At 33.9% G+C, this 19,457-nt stretch overlaps 1 protein-coding gene across 3 annotated transcripts in view; it reads left to right on the top strand.

Annotated features, from left to right (window-relative positions):
* The first annotated feature begins 2,716 nt into the window (after positions 1 to 2,716).
* Positions 2,717 to 19,457, top strand: part of LOC5565462 (sorting nexin-13) — a 36,848-nt gene continuing 20,107 nt past the window's right edge. The window contains exons 1-4 of one of the 3 annotated variants that reach the window (XM_001649766.2): positions 2,717 to 3,015; positions 3,087 to 3,193; positions 3,825 to 4,313; positions 18,743 to 19,435. In XM_001649766.2, the coding sequence (XP_001649816.2) occupies positions 2,903 to 3,015; positions 3,087 to 3,193; positions 3,825 to 4,313; positions 18,743 to 19,435 (1,402 nt within the window). In that variant the 5' untranslated portion in view covers positions 2,717 to 2,902. The remainder of the gene's footprint in view (positions 3,016 to 3,086; positions 3,194 to 3,824; positions 4,314 to 18,742; positions 19,436 to 19,457) is intronic. The other 2 variants (XM_021855819.1, XM_021855820.1) reach the window with 2 other exon arrangements.

The raw sequence follows: 19,457 nt of genomic DNA, 5'->3' as shown, positions 1-19,457 counted from the left end.
AGAATGGCAAAAAAGATTATCATTTAAACTATCGACGATTTGATCGGATTCTGAGTGTAGAATATGAAACTGGTACAGAACAGCATTGTCAGCTTAATCCGATTAGAGCGATTACGCGAGTGCGAACAAGTTTTTTTTTTTTTTTTTTGAAAATGCCGTCAAGGAAGTGCTGTTTTCTCGATTGCTGCAGCAATTACAAAACGAGTGATGTGTCACTTTACGCGTTAGTAAGTGGCACTGAAACTATGTGCAACTTAACATCTACACTTAAATTAACAACGTATTTATTTTCATTCGCTAAACAGAACACCAGAGGTGCAAGAGCGTTGGATCCTCAATTCAAATTTGAGTTTGCATGTCAAACACATCAGGAAAAAGCCGCAATACGTGTGCTCAGACCACTTTGAGGCCTCCGACTTTCTGAATCCCCATGATAAATCCAGAGGGTAAGTTTTGTGCAAAAAAAAAAAAACAGTTGATGAATCTAAGTAAAACGTCTGTCAGCGAATATTATTAAGAGTATAGCCGGGTAGAAAATTAATTTATTTGCAGCAGACTTTTCACAGAAACTTTTCATGAGCATTCCATTATTATTGTGGCACAAAATTTACTTAACGTTGACTTTACTAACAATTTAAAAAATTGGTTCAACGTTACCCAAAAATCACTCAGTATTATTTCTTTCATTGCAAATGTTTATGAAAATAGAGAATGTCTAGATGCAGAAATGGTAGTAAGCGTAACCCAAAACGGCCCAATTTGGATAAATGTATTTTTTCACGCTTGAATTTAAGGAATTTATTTTGCTTTGAATCAATTCAGATTTGAGTAATTTTTCTTAACTAAACAAAACTTTATTAAACTGTTTTATAAGTCATAACACTCACAATTGTACAACACGCACGCTCTAACATTCATATTGAAAATTTTATATGGAAGATTTTATATTTGTAGAGTGTTAATGCGGATTATGGACCTTCGACAGAAAAAAAAAACCTAAAATTTACACTTAAAGCAAACTTGTTTTTATAAAAATCCAACAAAGGAGATTTGTATACTTTGTTCAGCAGCAGTTTCAGGTCTGAGGGAGGTGCATATATATATATATATATATATATATATATATATATATATATATATATATATATATATATATATATATATATATATATATATATATATATATATATATATATATATATATATATATATATATATATATATATATATATATATATATATATATAGATATTTTATAACAGTTTTGTAAATGAAACCACACAAGAGGGTCCATAATAGGGTACGTCAGCAGCGAGCCGGATAACATGGGAATCAAATGGAGGGTCCATAATAGGAAACGTCAAATTTGCAAACATTTTTATTATTAACCCCGTACTCCGTTAATTTATTTTACCAAACTGTTCGGCTGTTGAGATTTTACAGGAATCCATAACATAATTTAAGTGTATTCCAACTGGAGAATTTATTTAGAATCTTTGACAACACAATTAGATTTCCGGATTTTTTAAGCTTTACTGTTAATATACCAGCTGAAAATGACGTGCTTCAAAGATCTGTCAAAAAGATTTGTTTTTACAATTTTCATTGACAGAACGATGTCCTTTATACCAGTTATACCTCTTTCCTTTACAAGAAAAAGGGGTCAACTTTTTTTATGCGCTTTCGCTTAGCAGTTCCATTTATGTTATGTGCTCTGATACTCTGATATAAACGAATGTGAAATGCGATGTTATCAAGAACAATCAGAAGTGAACAACGAGAGGTCTGTTGGTCAGACGGAAAAGAGAAATAAATCATTAGGGCCTATTCACAAATTTCATAACGCTGAAGGGGGTGGGTGGGTATCCACAAAATGTTACAGCTCATACAAAATTTTCAAAATATTTATACAGAAGGTGTTACAAGGGGGTGGGTGGGTATAAAAAATGGCCATTTTCGACGTTATGAAATTTGTGTTTGTTCACAAATTCGATTGCTAGCTAGAAACAGTTGTCTATCTTTCAACTTTTAAATTAGTCACGGACTTTGATCAAACTTATAGTTCAATTAAGCTTAGTAAAGCAAATCTAACACTCTTTTTTTAATTAAAAAGGAAACAAAAACTAGGAGATTTTTAACCTGTTTGGATATAAATCAAAATTCATAGCTATTTCTTAGGTATTTTCGCTAATCATTTATTCCATTGAACCTTTTCAGTGATTCATTTTGCTGTAAGTAAATAATGTCTGATAGGCGATTTGTACAAAACATGTGTAAGTGATTTTAAATATTTTACACAAAAGTAAATATTCTTTCACTCAGTTGAAGAGGCAAGCTTTCTTTGACAACAACATCAAAAACCCGCCACTGTACAATGTGGCCATATAGGGCACTTGCAGCCTTTGTTTAGTGTGCCCAACGGACCCCTTTGATTTTGCTGGGAAACGTTGCGTAGCGTGTTTCCCGTTTCAAACCGTTGCCCAGCAAAATCAAAGGGAGCCGTTGGGCACACTTTTGTTTGCTGCAAGCGCCCTATTAATATGTCATAGAACTTCCATACTAACACCATCTGGTGCAAGGTTTCATAAATCTAAACGAGTCTTATCGATTCAATCCTCTACTGTAAACAGCTGATTGCCGTCCTACAGTGTAAAACGCATATGTGTGTTGGTAATTATCTGCCTTGTTGTCAAACTCTTGTCAAACTTGCAAATCTCTTTGTCAAAACATTTTTCAACACTGCGAAAAAAGTGAAAAAAGGAGTGCTGTACCATCTCATTGCTTGCCTTTTCCTAAGAAAAATATGATTTTTCCTTCGATTTTCAGCTTCAAACGTGCGATTTTTCGGTGTAGTGGAATGAATTAACTACTCTTCGATGCGTTAGCAGTGGAATTGTACAAAATGGAGTTCAAATACGCCAGCTGGATTGTACTTACCGTAGGTGTCTCCATCAACATCCTCGGACTGTTTTGGTTCATTGCAATCATCATTGGCCTAGTTGGGTTTCTTATCGGGTAAGACAATATTGATAGCACGGTTATTGCCCTGAATTGATTACAAAGCGTCTGGATTTGTATATTTTAAGTTTTCTGACCGTTCTTTATCTGCAACATGGAGATTTGGATAAATTTCTCGACAGTGGCTTGTTGGAGAATCCATTGGACGAGCCAAAAACTCTTGGGCTCAGCATTGGTATGTAATATTTGTGATAGATGTTTTTACGTCTCTTTATGTTAAACAAATTGGTTGTTACTTCCTTGTTGCTTTCGCATGCATTCATATACTTTTCATTTCGTCTTATTCCTCAACACCCTTTTCTTTGAGTAGGACAGGTAAAATTCCTTCCTTGCACTGGTCAGGTGGAGTTGGTTTGTTTTCATGTTCTGTTGTCTTCCGTGTTTGTATGTTCAGTTTACTTGTGTTAGTGTGCGGCATATACGGACGAGTTTGTTTTGATTTTGCTTCGTGCCGAATTCGACACCTAATCGTACAGTGAGTAACATAATTTTATTTTTGTGGACACACAATTGCTCATGAGTTGATTAACCCGTTAACGCTCAGCATCCTGTTTTGAGGACAGATACGCTATAGCAACTAGTACGAATGAAAAGTATTCATTTTTGAATACATTTTTTGTCCAAGTTATTAACTTAATTGTGTGTTAAAATTATCATTGATTCAGCGTTTATTTTTTATATTTATTTTTTCTTGTATCAAAACTGCCGTGTGTTAAAGTATGTCCATGTTCACTAGTATACCCTCATTATCCATTTGTATTTCTCTTCTTACGACTTCGCGCTATTCTCACACTCTCTGCCATCAGTATGTGACCAGAAGCCCAGTAGTATGCTATTGATCTCTCCCAACATTAAAGTCCAAACCGAGTCCCGGAAGTCCAGGTTGCACGCTGCGGCTTCCTCTGAGCAAGGCAAGCGACGCAACCTTCTGGATGCCGGCATCGAGCTACTCTTTAAGAAACGAACCGGCGAGGGGACTTCCCCTTCCGGCAGCAACGGAAGTAGTGGGTCCTCCTCACAGACCAACAAAATAGGGACTGGATTGATAACGGATAACCTCATGCACAAGGGCCATTTGCACTTTCACCAAAAGGATAATAAAATTCTAGATAATGCACCACCGACGACTTCGACTGGGCCACTAGGAAAACTGCTCTCTCCGAGTGAGGATAAAACGGGTTTGGGACGATGGAGACCGTTCGATAACATAAAGATCCATACCGATAAGGGAAAGACGATACAGCTGCAGCAGCAATCTCATCAGGACGGGGATCGACCACATCGGAGAAAAGATGGTGAGTACAAAGGAAGTGGGTAATTTCTTGTTTTATTTCATCCTTACATCATTCTGTGCACGCTTCTGCAGGTGATGGTATTTCATGTTTGTGTTATACACTGTAAACTCGGCATTGAATAAAAATGCCCATTTTTTATCGATGTATGCAGCTGTCAAAATAAAGGGTTCTTCCAACTTTTCAATCATGGGTGCCCACTAACTTATTCCATTTATTTACTCTTTAATGGGTGAAAAACATCTTGTTATCGATCGCACTAGTGACTAGTGTTTGGGACACTTCGAGGATTTTTCCCGTAATAATTAAAAATGTTTGCAGAAATAAGCGAATGTCCAAGGTAGGTACAATAAATTGCTTTTGGCATGTTCCAACTATACAATCATATTTTACAGGGAGCTTTTCTGTCGAGTTTATCCCGTATGCTTCTGCAGTACAACAACCTCCAGGAGCAGCAGCCCCATTTACCTGGTCAAAACTCAACATGTGATGGCTGATCTTCTCGTATCAGAACAATATTCGATTTTTGCGATATTTTTGAATAAAATGTTTTATAGTAATGATATTGTCTTGGTTATTATTCTACGAAAATTAATATAAAAATTGAAACAAATGTTCATATCAAAAATAGGGTAAATTTTCCCGGATAAAAACGTATCATTCAGTGAATGGAATAAACCATTAATGTACAATATAACGTATTGGATACAGTACAGCGTATTGTAATTGAATGTCGAAGCAATATTATTCATGTTTGGATATACAATTCAAAAACAATATAATATATTGTAACAGAACATTGTATTGTATTTAATTGGTTTTATACCTTACAATTTTGGTCAAATTCCTATTTTCGCGTAAAACAACTGTTGCTTTTTTCTATGTAGCTTTGCTGAAAGAATTAAACAAAACAAGTTCAAAAAGCAAGAAATGTTGGGTGGAAAATATTCAAAAAGTCAAAATAAGTAGTTTTTTAGAAGTCACTTGACATTAGCTGACATGCAACCATATACAGTTTGTTGAATTGTTTTTGTATTGTACAACAATACACGAATTGCTTATCAAGACAATACATGAACAATATATCATATTGTGTTTTCAAAATGTTTGTATGAGAAAATATCTATATTTGTATTGTTACGATACTTAACCACCCATACATTATATTGCAAAAATCTCATATACCATACAGTGAACTGTTCAAAACAATATATTGTACTGTAATTGTATTGTCATTTTACAATATACTGTATTGTATTTCCAATATATTGAATGGTACTGTTTCAATACGTTATATTGTTTTTGTATTGTATTTTTTATCCGGGTTACTCTGTTTCTGGAAAAATATGTTTTGTATTGTCGCGCGCCCACCAAATCGGAACGCACGTGTGGAACACGCGACGTGTGATTCGTTCCTGAACTGTCATAATGACATGTGTGGCGCTGCATTCTTACGATGTTTATGAACACAGCGCACTATTCAAATATCAGTCGCGACGCTTGAAGATTTTGAAAAAAAATATTAAAAAAAAAGTTTGTCCTTATTTCTATCGGATCCATAATAATGGGTAAAATTCACTCGTTGATTTGACGTACAAGCCTTGAACTCTTTAAAGAGTAAAGGCCCTTTACTCTTTTTATAAGTTAAACTAGTTTCTCTCAAGGAGGGTACTTTTTTACCCTTTAAAGGGTACTTTGAGCTTACAGTGTATATCCTTCAAACAGTACACGGCAACGCGGATCTACTCAAATCTGAGTTGTTTGAACGCAAAACCGTCGTTGAGCCTAATCACCCAAATTTCCCGAAGCCTCCATTAGGTACTTTGCCTTTGAAGCCATCAGGAAAATTTACATATATTTGGTTTGATTCAACGCAAAATTGAGTTCATACAACCCAAGCTAGAGAGCAATGCATAGCGTTAGCGTAGTTACGGTATACTTCGTAGATTGGATACTAGCAACATGTTTCTTTTTAATAATCTCATCATGACTACTTTCAGGAACAAGGCAGGGGAGTATACCTTGTTCAAATCATAAACAAGAATACTAAAAGCATGAATATCACTATTCCCGGCCACGCCCATCTTTACCGTAACTTGTGATAGGGGAAGGAATTGTTGATTACTTAATGAGAGGCCATCGACTCAGCGACACCCTCATAAGTGCTACGGAGTTGGAGGTTGGGAAAGGTATATTATCAAGATTCGCCTAGAAAGCTGGCGATAGACCATAAACATTTGTTGTTTAAGTGTTTTTAATTTAATCTTTTGAATGCCGGCAATCAAAAAAAAAAAACAAAAGTTTATTTATAGTATAAATAGTATTTCGCAAAATGCTTGTCGATTGTGCACTAATATTTTTGCTCAATAGTCAAAAAGCGTAAAAAAACGCGCGAAACCGTGAGCAAAATCTATCGGACGACGCAAAACCGAACTGTCCTGCTTGGGCTTCACGAAGCACTACCAACCCAAGCTTGAGAACAATGCATTTACCCAAATTTGGCTTATTGGGCCAAACTACCCCCATAAACAGTGATGCCACATACACAGATTTGTCTGTAATTACACAGATTTTTTCCCGCTCTTGCCTACAGATATCTGTGATCACAGATCACAGAATTTTTAGATAATTTTTTTTTAAGATTTTATGATATTTCACGAGTTTAGTACACAATTTTGGAAGATATAAATCAGATTTACTCTGTTTAGTTTTTCTCAAAAACTTAAGTATTTTAATATTTTAGAATTTATTATGTACCTTTAACTTACTTTTAGAAGAATAAGTTCAAATTAATTTTTTTTGACATGCCAAAAACAGCCAAAATACGTTTGCAAAAATTCTTTTAGATCAAAAAAAAAAATTAAAATTTTGGGTATTCTTGTGACACAGATTTTTACCAAGATTTTTAGAGGTTGACTTAAGATAAAAAAAAATTTTTCAGCCGAAGACAGATAAGAATCGGAAAAACATGTGGCAACACTGCCCATAAACCAATCCAATGAACTAATTTACAATGACGTCACGCTGCTTCTTCCATCGGGAGGAACACCTTTTACTGCGGGCCGTGTTTACAAAAAATGAACGATTTCGTTGTGCATTCATCCACTTCATGTTCATCCGGTGAACATTCGTCGTCCGGATGTTGGTCCGGATGTCATTTTATGTAAACATTGCCCGCATTTAGAGCAGAAAAGAAAAAGAAAGTCAAGGATAAAAGAAGACCGTGGATAAGTCCATTGCCTGCGTAGTAGTGCAATGTTGACAAAATTTTCTTTGTTTGCCTTGCGAACTGTCACAACATTGCATTTGTTTGTTTGCTGTGAGAAAGCAAACATAAAAAGAAATGCTGCAGAGCATTACCTTCTTTGTTGGACTGACGATGACCGAAAACTCAAATGACGTCAAACAAACATCAATACGTTTCCATTCTGAGGAAATCGACTTGTGTGAGATTCATCGTGCTTTGGTATTCGTGGCAGTTTGCTTGTAGATCTCTATTGGGTAGGTGCAGTTCTCTCTATTTTTGACAACAATTGGTGGGGAAGAGAGAGAATACCGAGTGATTTTGGGTTGAGAGAATAATCGATATGCTTAATTTTGGGTAAAGTCAACTCAAAAATTAGGTAAACTGTTTTTTTTTTCGTGTACTTTCACTTATCTAATGATTGACATGTGAACGAATGAATGCACACGTTGTATTTGAATTTTTTTCCAGTCGTCATCTTTAATGATCCAAGAAATTAAATCATTTTTTCTTCAGGGAACAATAGCACCAGTGCTTGCTTAGGACTTCTCTAGTACTTTTCATAAAGTAGTTTTTATACTAGCTTTCCTACAAATAGTTCAGAAACCCTTCAAATAATTTATCTGAAATCGAAAAATAGCTCCAGAAAATACCCTTCATTAGATTTTCTCTAGCTTTTCCATTAAAAATCCAGCAACTCCTCTAATTAATAGGTTGATGATATTCTTCCAGAACATCTCACCAAATAAACTTCTAGAAATTCCCTTAGTATCAAGCAAATTAAAAAAGTTTATTTGCAGATTATTTAGCTGAAGTGTGTTTGATTGTTGTGATTTGTTCAACTCTTATTTCATAACACAGCGTAACAAAAATGACATATTTACGTGTCTCAAGAACCTAAGCTAAATCTGATGCCGTTCTAAGATATGTTCCAGCACGTCACAATTTTTAGCTACAGGTCGCCAAAGTTGTATTAAACACTGATTTCAATGATGTTTACATGAGATTTAAGGTATGATTTGTCAAACTTTTTTGTGAGTTAATCCACCAAGCATGCGAAATAAGACTTAAACTTTCAATTTAGATATAATTTAGTTGAAATTGAACGATACAAGTCTCCAAACAAAATTCTTCGTTTCACTTATATGGCAAAATAAAATACTTTTCTGAATCACCAAAAAATAACTTTCGCACATCGAAATATTATGAACTTTGTTGATTAGCATTGTTTTACACATGAAGTCTGAATGGTGTGGCAAATTAAGCAAATAAATTGCCGTACAAGCTGGCAAACTTGCATGCAAGTTGGTTGAAATAGTCAAATTTTGCATTTTCAACAGTGAATATCTCAAAAATTAGACGTGCTACAATTTTTTTTTTTTTAAATTTAAATTTTTTATTTGAGTAAAAAGCGGTACCGTAATTTCGGGTGAAATTGATCATTTTTCACGTTTTTTCTAGTCTGTTTTCTATAATGTTAACAAAGCCAAACAACTAAATGCAGGAAAACAAGTACGAAGGTGAACCTTATCGACTCATGTACCGAAATTTTCTAACAAATGTCGTTTTAGTGTTAACAAATATCTCTAAAATAAAAAATCAGGGCATCTTATTGCGGGGTGAAATTGATCACTTGTCAATGCCATTATTTTAAGTTTTCAAAACAACTCTACATGATAAATTTGAGCTCCTTGAATCCGAATATGCTTGTCAAATTCTTAACAATGCAATATTTATATAAATAACGAATAGTTAAATTTCAAGAATTACGCGGAAAACGCCTAAATGTATGCAATTTCCTAAGGAATTCAATGCTATCTAACAGAAATTCAATTATTTCAACCATATGAGCTAATTTGTACGAGTTTTGGTGATGAAATCTGGTTTGGGAATATATCATCACAAACTTTCAGTTTTATACCATGTTCAAATCCTTGCTTATCAGTCTATGCTATGCTATGCTATGCTATACCATGTTCAAATCCTTGCTTAGAAATATAAGTTCATAGGTGTTTGTCAATACTTCCGTGTGAATGATTTTGAAATTTTACATTATTTTCATGATAATAAAAATTCTTTAACGCAAAAAACTTCACAACACACAATTCGACAATAGTTACGACAAACAACGTTCATTTACTGCAGCTTACATTGATATTTGTGCTCCATTACGAATAAATAAAATCGTGTGATACGATAATCAATTTCACCCATCTGATCAATTACACCCGATTTTACGGTATTCTGGTGCTTGATACAAAAACGTGTTCCGCAGTGTAATTTTTGTTGGAAGATCCTTCAAATAATTCCATAGAAGATCTCATAGAAATTTTCCCAGCAAATTCACAAATTATCCATGATTTTAAATACATTTTTCGAACACTCCTTCATATGATTCCTGAAACAATGGTTTCAAAAAATCTCCTATGGATCCACTCCAAATATTTAAGCGAATTTTGACTACGTGTACTTTCAAAGTATCCCCGGAACCAGATGAACAATTATCAAAATGGACAAAAATTGTCAAATACAAGAGATTTCTGATAACTTTCGAGAAAATGGTGCAAAAATATCAAAAAACAAAAAGTAATAGTAATTTTTTTTTTTCTGTTGAAAAATTGATGCTTTCGGTAATGCGGATGGAGCAATATTCTATGCAAAACATATTTGGGTGTATTTCTTTTTTTCTTTCTCTTTTTATCAACGAGATTTTTGACCCAGGGTTATTTTTTGGACTAAGTGACATTTTTCATATTTTGACAAAAATGGGCTTGAAGTCTAACACTTTGTAATTTTAAAACTCGTAAACATTTCGGCTTAATATTTCTACACATCTTTGAGTTACTTTCAAACCATATAATGTGAAGTGATAATCATGAAAATATATAATACAAATTTTTAATAGAACTATTTTTTGATTGACTATGTGCACTTGGTCCGCTCTGATTGAACTAAACCGTTCAGTGAGTTAGTTCACTCTGACTGAACAATTTCTAGGAAAACTTTTATGGATTTTTATTGTTCATCCAAAGTAAATTTCTTACATATATCTCGCAGTTTAAACATTCACCAAGTCTGATCAAAGTGATATGGAGGTAAGGTTATTTCGCATTTAATGGCAGAATAATTCAAATTTCCTAAGTTTTGTACTTGGTCCACTCTGACTTAACGCCGACCAATTATCAAAATGGACAAAAATTGTCAAATACAAGAGATTTCTGATAACTTTCGAGAAAATGGAGCAATAGTATGTTTTTTTTTTGGGGAAAAATTGATGCTTTCGGTAAAGCGGATATGGAGCCATATTCTATGCAAAACATATTTGGGCTGTAGTTCTTACACACCTGTGGGATATTCTTGAAAATGTAAAGGGTATTTCTTTTTTTTTCTTTCTCTCTTTATAAACGAAATTTTTGACCCAGGGTTATTTCACTTTCAGAACCAACGGCTTTACTTCCCTTCCAAAGGAATCGTAGTGACTTTCAATGTCATAACTGAAATTTTTGGGGATGGTATTCGGTTCCAGTTCCTTGACGTGAGAGGCAGGAGTTTGTTTTTGGAGTATATCTGGAGGTGATTCTCGAAACAATTCTGAATTACTCTGTGAATTATTTCTGTGAGATATAGAAATTCGGGAGTAATTCCTAGAGGAAATTAAAAAGAAAAACAATGAGTAGTTTTTAGATTTTTTTCGAATACAGATTGATGGTACAAATTTACAGGACCCGTGAAGAAATTGCAGCACAAATCGCAATTCTCAAAGTAGTATATGCGATTCCTTAAACCTTTTTGAAGAATTTATCTTCAGATTGACTCCAGAAACTTTTGTATTGGTTTAGCTTTAAATATGTTGAGATTTTTCTAGAATTTTCCTGTTCTTTTATTGCTTCAGAGGTTTTTCAGACGATGTATTTATTTATATATTTTATTTATCCAGAAAGTTTTCTTGAACATTTTCTAGTGGTATATTTTATATTCTGGCGGGAATTCTTCCAGAAACAGTTCTTCGGAATCCTACAAACTCAGTGCTGTAAACATTCGACATTTCTCGTCACGTTCCATTGAGCTCTCGCCGAACGCTGTCACAAACACAAGCGCAAATTTTCTGGTGGAAAATACTTCCGATTGATTTTGCCGGAAACAGCTTGTTTATTATTTCAACCACAAATCTTACAATAGCGTTTTATGTCTTGTTCAGACTACGAAGTTATATCATGATACAAGCAACGTGATACAACTGTGTCAAGAAACCCGTCCACACTGGAAATTATGGTGAAATTGTTTGACAGCTGATATTATGATTCAACTTCCTCTTATTCTTACCAAGTTTCGTTGCTTACTATCTCTGCCAAAATCTTACAGCTCCGGAAGACATCTAGGAAGTTTTTTTTTCTCAAATCCTCCACCTCCAGATGTTTATTGGAAAAGTTCGTACTGGTAGTTCCATCAAGAAGTTCCTCCGGAAGTTCTTCTGGGTAGTTTCTCTGGTAGTGTATCCATGAGATTCCTCCAAAAGATCTCCAGGAAATTGCTTCAGGAAGTTCCTTTGGGAAGTTCTTTCGGTAAGTTCCTTCGGAATTTTGATTTTCTTCGGAGTTTCCTGTGAAATTTCTTTCGGAGTTTCTTTTAAATATTCGTTTGGAATTCCCTGTGGAATTTATTTCAAAATTTCATTTGGAATTCCCTTTGGAACTTCCTTCAGAATTCCTTAAGATTTTTTTTAAACATCCTTTGGAATTTTCGTTGGAATTTTTTTCAGAATTTTCTTTGAAATTTCCATTGGAGCTTCCATCGTAATTTCTTCAGAATTTAAAGTTTTCTTTTGAAATTCCTTCGGAATTCGGAATTCCCTGTGCTTTTTTTTGGAATTGTCTTTGGATATGCCTTTGGAATTTCCGCCTGTTTTTTTTTTGGGATTTACTTTTGAATTTCTTTCTGATTTAAGTTTGAAATTTCCTTCGGAATTCCATTTGCCTTTGGAGTTTTCTTCCGATTTTCCTATGGGATTTTTTTGGGATTTCATTCGGGATTCCCTGTGTGTTGGGGTTGGTAGGTTTGGGGTCGAGTTAATTACCTCCAAGAAGTTTCCTACGTTGTGTAATCCGTAATTCCAATTTCTTTCCCGTTCCGACTCCGATTCCTTAAATCCTCAATCCTTCCCGACACAATATCAATCATCTTCCAATCCTTGCACTTAGTACCTTTTCTTCCCTTCTACAAATCAACTCCACTTCAGTAACTGTTCAAAAACTTAGCCACTTTATTCCGTAATTGAATTACAACTATATTTATTGATTCAAAGAAACGCGCGCGTATAGTTGACCGCCTTTATTGGTTGGCTATCGGTTTGCTACTGACTGTATATTCGATCCGCATGTTATTACGAACCGATCGTTGTACTTCGTGTTGCATGTGTTGTGTTAAGTGTTCATTTTACAATAGTGTGTTCGAATAATATTTGAGTTACCCTTATTTTAGAACAGTTACAGCTGTTTTAGGGTGGCCAATAAAGTTCAATTTGCATGTTTAGCTTAAGTACTTCAAATTCAATTTAGGTAAGATAATAATTCACACTATTCGCTAACACTGGGAATTATTTTTTGTTTTTAATTTCTTTGGACGTGTTCTTAAAATTTCTCTCGGATTATTTTTTTGCTTTTGCTAAATTTCCTTCAGCATTTCCATGATAATTTTCTTTGAAATTTCCGTTGGAATTTCCATCGGAATTTTTTGGAATTTTCTTCGAAATTTCTTCGGATTTTCGTTTGATATTTATTTGGAATTTCCTTCGAAATTTATATGAAATTTCTTTTGGAATTTCCTCTGGATTTTCCTTCGGCATTTCCATTGGAATACCTTTTACTAGAATTACCATAGAAATTTTGATCGGAATGATCTTTAAATATTTTTCGTAATTTACTACGGGATTTCCTTCAGATTTTCCTTCGGCATTTCCATCGGAACTTTCTTTGGAACATCCTTCGGAATTTTTTTTGAGATTTTCTTCGGCATTTCATCTAGATTTTGCTGAATTTCCTTGGGAATTTCCACCCGAATTTCCTTCAGAATTTTCTTTGTTATTTCCTTCGGAATTAGGAACTGTCTATGGAATTTCCTTTGGATTTCTCTTCGGAATTTTTTCGCCATTATCTTTGAAATTTTCTTCTGGAATTTTCTTCAGATTTTTTTTTTTGTATTTTCCTCCACCATTTCCATTTGAATCTCCTTTGCAATTTTCTTCGGAATTTCCTTTGAAATTTCCATCGGAATTTCCTTCAGAATTTTCTTTGGAGTTTTTGAAGAATTTACTGGAACTTCCAAAGGATTTTCCTAGAACATCCAATTAAATTTGTGGAGGGACTGCAATGCATGAAGTGGATTCCCCGAATAAATTCTGTAGGAATTCCACAAAAAATCCTGAATTCGAAGGAACTTCCTGAATGGACTCTCTGGAGGAACTTCCGAGAGAAATTTCAAAGGAAATTCCGAAGAAAATTCCAAATGAAATTAGGAAATAAATTCTAACAGAAATTCCAAAGAGGTTTTTGAAAGAAAATTTGAAAGCAAATTCCATAGGAAACTCAGAAATAAATTTTAAATGAAATTCCGAAGTAAACACAAAAGCATATTTCGTAGGAAATTCCTATATAGATTTTCTAAGGAAATTCCAGAGCAAAATCCGAAGGAAACTGCAGAGGAAATTCAGAAGTAAATTCCGAAAGAAATTCCAAAGGATATTAAATAAATAAAAGAAATTCCTCAGGAAATTCCAAAGGAAATTTCAATGGAAATTCGAAAGGAAATTATAAAGGGAATTCCAGAGGAAATTTCTAAGTAAATCTAAAGGAGATTCCAAAAGAAATTTTCAGGAAATTCCAAGAAATTCTGAAAAAAATTCAAAAAGAAAGAAATTTAAAAAAAATCCAAAGTAAATTCATCAAAAAATTCTGAACTAAATTTCAAACGAATTTTCAAAGAAAATTCCTAAGGAAATTCCAAAAGAAATTCCAAAGGGAATTTCGGAAAAAAATTGAAGAAAGTTCGGAGAAAAAATCCTATGGAAATTTCAATGGAAATTCCAATGATCATTTCAATTTAAATTCTAAAGAAAATTCCAATGCAACTTCAAAACATGTTGAATAGGAAACTCCTATGTTAATTTCAAAGGAAATTTCTGTGATTTATGACCATAATATCCAAAAAATAAAAAAATATGATGCACATTCAACATAATGATAACAGAATTTACAGTAACTTTGCTATAGGACGAACAAATTTGAGTTCTAATTTTTGTTATGTTGGCTGTTAAATCAGCTAAGATAATAACAGAATCAGTCATCAAATGTTGATAACCAGATAATAAGATATCTTATCGTTTTGTTATCAATCTTTGCTGCATGGACTCCTGTAGGATTTTCGGGAAGAATTCCATCATAAATGCCTGAAAATTCTGCATGACTTTCCTAAAAATCCTGGAGTGGTTTTAAGACGAATTACTTGTGCATTTCTTTGGAGAAAATCTTGGATCAAATTTTGAAAAATTACTTAGATTGTAGTAAAATTTTAAGAAAATATTTGAAAAAAAATCTGAAGAAACTCATGCGAGAATTCATGGAAAAATGTTATGAAAAATCCTGCTGGAACCTTTGGAGTAACTCTGTAAGAAATACCCCGATGATCTTAAATATTTTCAGAAATTCTTAAGGGAATAACTGGAAATTTTCCAGATGCATTTACGTTGATCTCTGATCCATGGCCGAATTCGCACTTCTTAGAGAAATTCCTATAAAAGTCTCTGATAAGATGGTATAATTAAAAATAATTTTTGCAGAAGCTATCAGAAGAAATGTTGTAGGAATTTTTAGTGTGATTTCAGAGACAATCTATTGACTATATTCCAGAAAAACTCCTACAAATCTAGGATTTTCTGGAGGGATTCCTGTAAAATTCTCAGAAAAAAAAATCTTACAAATATCTTCAAAATTCTCGAGGAATTTCAGGATAAATCTATGGCTGCATTTAGGAAAATGTTTTGGAACACAATCTTGGCAAAATCCTTAAAAAAAATCATATTGAAATGATATTTCAAAAAAAATGTAGAGATCTACCGAAGAAATTCCTGGAAAATCCCTTCAGCTATTTTTTGAAGAAACCCTGGAGTAATTCCAAAACAAATCTCTATTCATGACTTCTTATTTCTCTAATTGATCAGTATTCTAACCTGATAGCATTTACTACATTTTCAGGGTGTCTACTCTGGAAAAACCTGGAATTATCAGGGAATTTTATTCAACCTGGAAAAACCTGGAATTCTCAGGGAATTTCGGCTACACTCAGGGAAAATATTTTGAAACAGTAATAGATGGTAGAATATGTGGTTTTTGTGATAGAAAATCTCCCTAATCATATTTTTTTTTTCGGCTGCGCCGCTGTAAAAACGCTAGTTGACATGTTCAGTCCTTTTAACTATTTTTAATTATTCAGCATAAAACATGTTTAAACAAGGAATCAGTACTTAAGATTTCTAAATTAGTTAATGCAGTTCCGGTTGTGTGTCGTTCATGAAAAAAAGCAATTATTAATACAAAATAAATAAACTAAGTAGGAAAAGAGAAAAAATAACAACAGGCAAGAAAAATAGTACCTACATTTCTCAGTCTTGATCACTATTTCAATGCCAGTCTCTATTTTTGGTTATGGTCTCTACAGTCTCTATTTTAATAAAAAAAATATCCTAAAAGTCACTTTTTCAATAGCTTGCAGTGAATCATGGTGCAAAATTTAAGAGGCTCCAGAGAAACAAACACAACCTTCTAGGCGACTATTCCACAAGTTCTCAATGATATTTTTCTCAGATCTCAAGGAATGCTTCAGGAATTCTAGTAATTTCTCCAATGATTTCCTCTTGAATACTTTCAGAAATTTCTTCAGGGATGCTTCCTGCGATTTTTCAATAGATGCTTAGAGGAATTTCTTCAGAATTTGGTCCAAAAATCCTAGAGCACTCTAACGCTTCTACAAAAGTTATTCCAGAGTTTTTGAAAAAAACAACGTTTCGACATTTTTCTTCGAAATCCTACAATAATTCCTAAGCCTAATTTTTCATGTGCTCCAGGCATTTTCATAAAGATTTTTTAAATATTCATCCAGGATTACTTTCAGGAATTGCTCCAAAAATCCTTCAGGCATTATTCGATGATATCGATTATAAACTTTTCAAAGAATTCCTCGATGAATTTGATTCTAAGATTCCTAATTAAGTTCCTCCAGAATTTTTTCTTGGTATGTTTCCAGCAAAATATTGTTGCTGTGGGCCAAACATTTCTTTAATATTTTTTCTAAAAAATTTCTCGATCTCCTTGGATTCTTTAAAACTTTATTCAAGGTTCAGGGATTCGGTCCGATTTACTCCAATTATTTTCTTCAAAACGTCTTGTAGGACATTATTTGTAGATTAAAATATTTTTTTATATTTTATGAAAATTTTAGGAACATTTAAGAGGTCTTTCAGAGCTCATCGAAGGAATTCAACAAGGCGTACTTAGAACTCACACAAGATTCATCTGAGGGTACTCCAGGATTTTCTTTCGAAATTCAGCGCAGATTTTTTTTTGTTTTCTCCAGAACAAACTCAAAATTTTCTTTGAAATTTATACAAATGACTATAAAAACTTCATTAATAAATTTAAAAAAAAATGAATTCCTCAAGGAATTTTGAATTCTTGAAGGTACTCTAAACGTAAATGTTGGAGGAAGTCCTAGAGAAATCAATGACATAATTTTTCGATGGATGATTTCTGATGTGGTTACCCTTGGAAAAATTCAAGATTGAATTTATGAAGGTACCGTCAACGTACCAGTATCCGCTCATGTTCCAGTAGCCCGCTCACGAGTTTAAAAAGTAAGGTAATTTGAGTAAATACACAAAAAATGTCCACAATATGATTCAATTTGTGGATTTGAACCGTATAGCGGCTATAGTTTTTAAATTTACTTTGCGTAAACTTATCTTTTTTCGTTGTGAGCGGGCTACTGGAACATGAGCGGCTACTAGTGCACTGATGGTATATAAAACGAAATTTTTGAAAGAATTACTTAGAAAATTCATGAAAAATCTCAAAACAAACTCCTGAAGAGATCTGCGGAGTAATATGTGAAAGAAATCTATAGTAAATCGAGCTATTATACTTGTCATAATGTCATGAGAAATTCCAAAACCTTAGAATTTTACTTAGAAAAATGCCTGTTCAACGTAGCAATCTCATCTCGTGCTTACTGCTACGTTTCTCTTAGTATGCATTATACATACATTGTCTCGTTTTTTTAACTAAGAGGTCTCTAAAGTTATTTTTTCAATACTACCAGCCTTGGTTTTCCCAAAGAAAAAATGCAAAACACTCTCCAGAAGTCCATACAACTGAATCCCATTTTAAGGGAAAGGATATTTTTTTTTGCTTAAGATTTCATCGACTATTTTTTTCATATCAAAGTATCATCAAAGTAAGGATGATTAAAGGCCGTTTCAGATCATTTGATAACATTCTGGATTTTCGTGTCAAATAAACAAAATTCACCAATTTTTTTGATTGTATTTTTTTTTTCTAGATTTATTTATTTTCTACGATACCTTTCATTTGAATAAAAAAGTTTTTAGTCACCTTAAATTTGTTTATTTTGGAGAATTTCTTTAAAACCTGGAAATCTCAAGTGAATTTCAATTATGTTAATGAGTAGACACCCTGATTTTCGAGCTGAAAATACAAAAGAATTAGAAAAACAGTTCTCAAAGATTCTCCGGCATTACCCGGAATGCAATTGAACGGAAAACCATTACCCGGAAAGGCCCTTTACCGGAAATATGTTTATCTATAATGTTGACTGGAAATTATTTGGAATGATCACCGAAGTTAACGCCGGCAAGAAAAAACAACATATTTTGTCTGTAGCATTTTGGAAATGTCTTTCGAGAATATCGAAAATGTCCATGGTTAATGTGACATAATTCGTACAAAATTGTATCGAAACGAACTGATAAAGGTCGTCAAAAATGGAAGATTTGGTGTTCCGATGAATGGTTTTCCGGAAATTTGCATTCTGGGTGATGGTATGAAATTGTTCGTTTAGATAAATATTTTGATATTCTAGAAATCATGTTCATCAGTGCTAACGTTCTATCAACTTCTTTCAGTGGGTGCCGTTCAAGTTGGAGAAGAAGTGACCAGCAGCTCCAGCTCATCGCCGCTAGCATCCTTCAAATCTTACATTACTCACCCGGAAATACTTCTACATCGAGATTCCCCTCCCGGATCGCCTAAGAAAAAGAAAATTCTCAGCGGAAACAAATCGGTTGACAAACTCATCCATACCATCGTAGACTACGTAATCCGAGATTTCATCGACTCATGGTTCACGGCCGTCTCCGACAGTCGTGAATTTAGCGAAACCAACATACGTAACAGTATAGAAACGCTGATTCTCAAAGTGTGCCAACGGGTTAAATCCGCCGAGCTGCTTCCCCTGATGACCACTAAAATAATAGACGATTTGGCACGCCACACCAGATTCTACCGACTTGCCACTCAGGAAAATAGCTCCAAGCAAATGAATGGGACCGACCAGAAAAGACTGAAGATACACGAGAAGCTATCACCTCAGAAAAGGAATCAACGAGGAAACGGACATCGGCGGAATAAAAGTGAAACCGATCTTACTTGGCATCTGGGGAATGCAGCCCTGCAGAAAAATGTAGCGAACTCCAAATTCTACGGTGTACAAGCAGACGAACAGTCACTGGTTGATCCGGAAGCTATGCTTTTGAACTCGTTTTTTGGATTCTGTGACGACTACAAGCAACAATGCATGAGCGAAGAAGAAATCCTCGGTTGGTATAGTTGAATTAAAGT

The sequence above is a fragment of the Aedes aegypti genome, chromosome 3 (genome assembly GCF_002204515.2).
Source record: "Aedes aegypti strain LVP_AGWG chromosome 3, AaegL5.0 Primary Assembly, whole genome shotgun sequence".
Lineage (NCBI taxonomy): Eukaryota > Metazoa > Arthropoda > Insecta > Diptera > Culicidae > Aedes > Aedes aegypti.
This window is presented reverse-complemented; position numbering and strand designations above follow the sequence as displayed.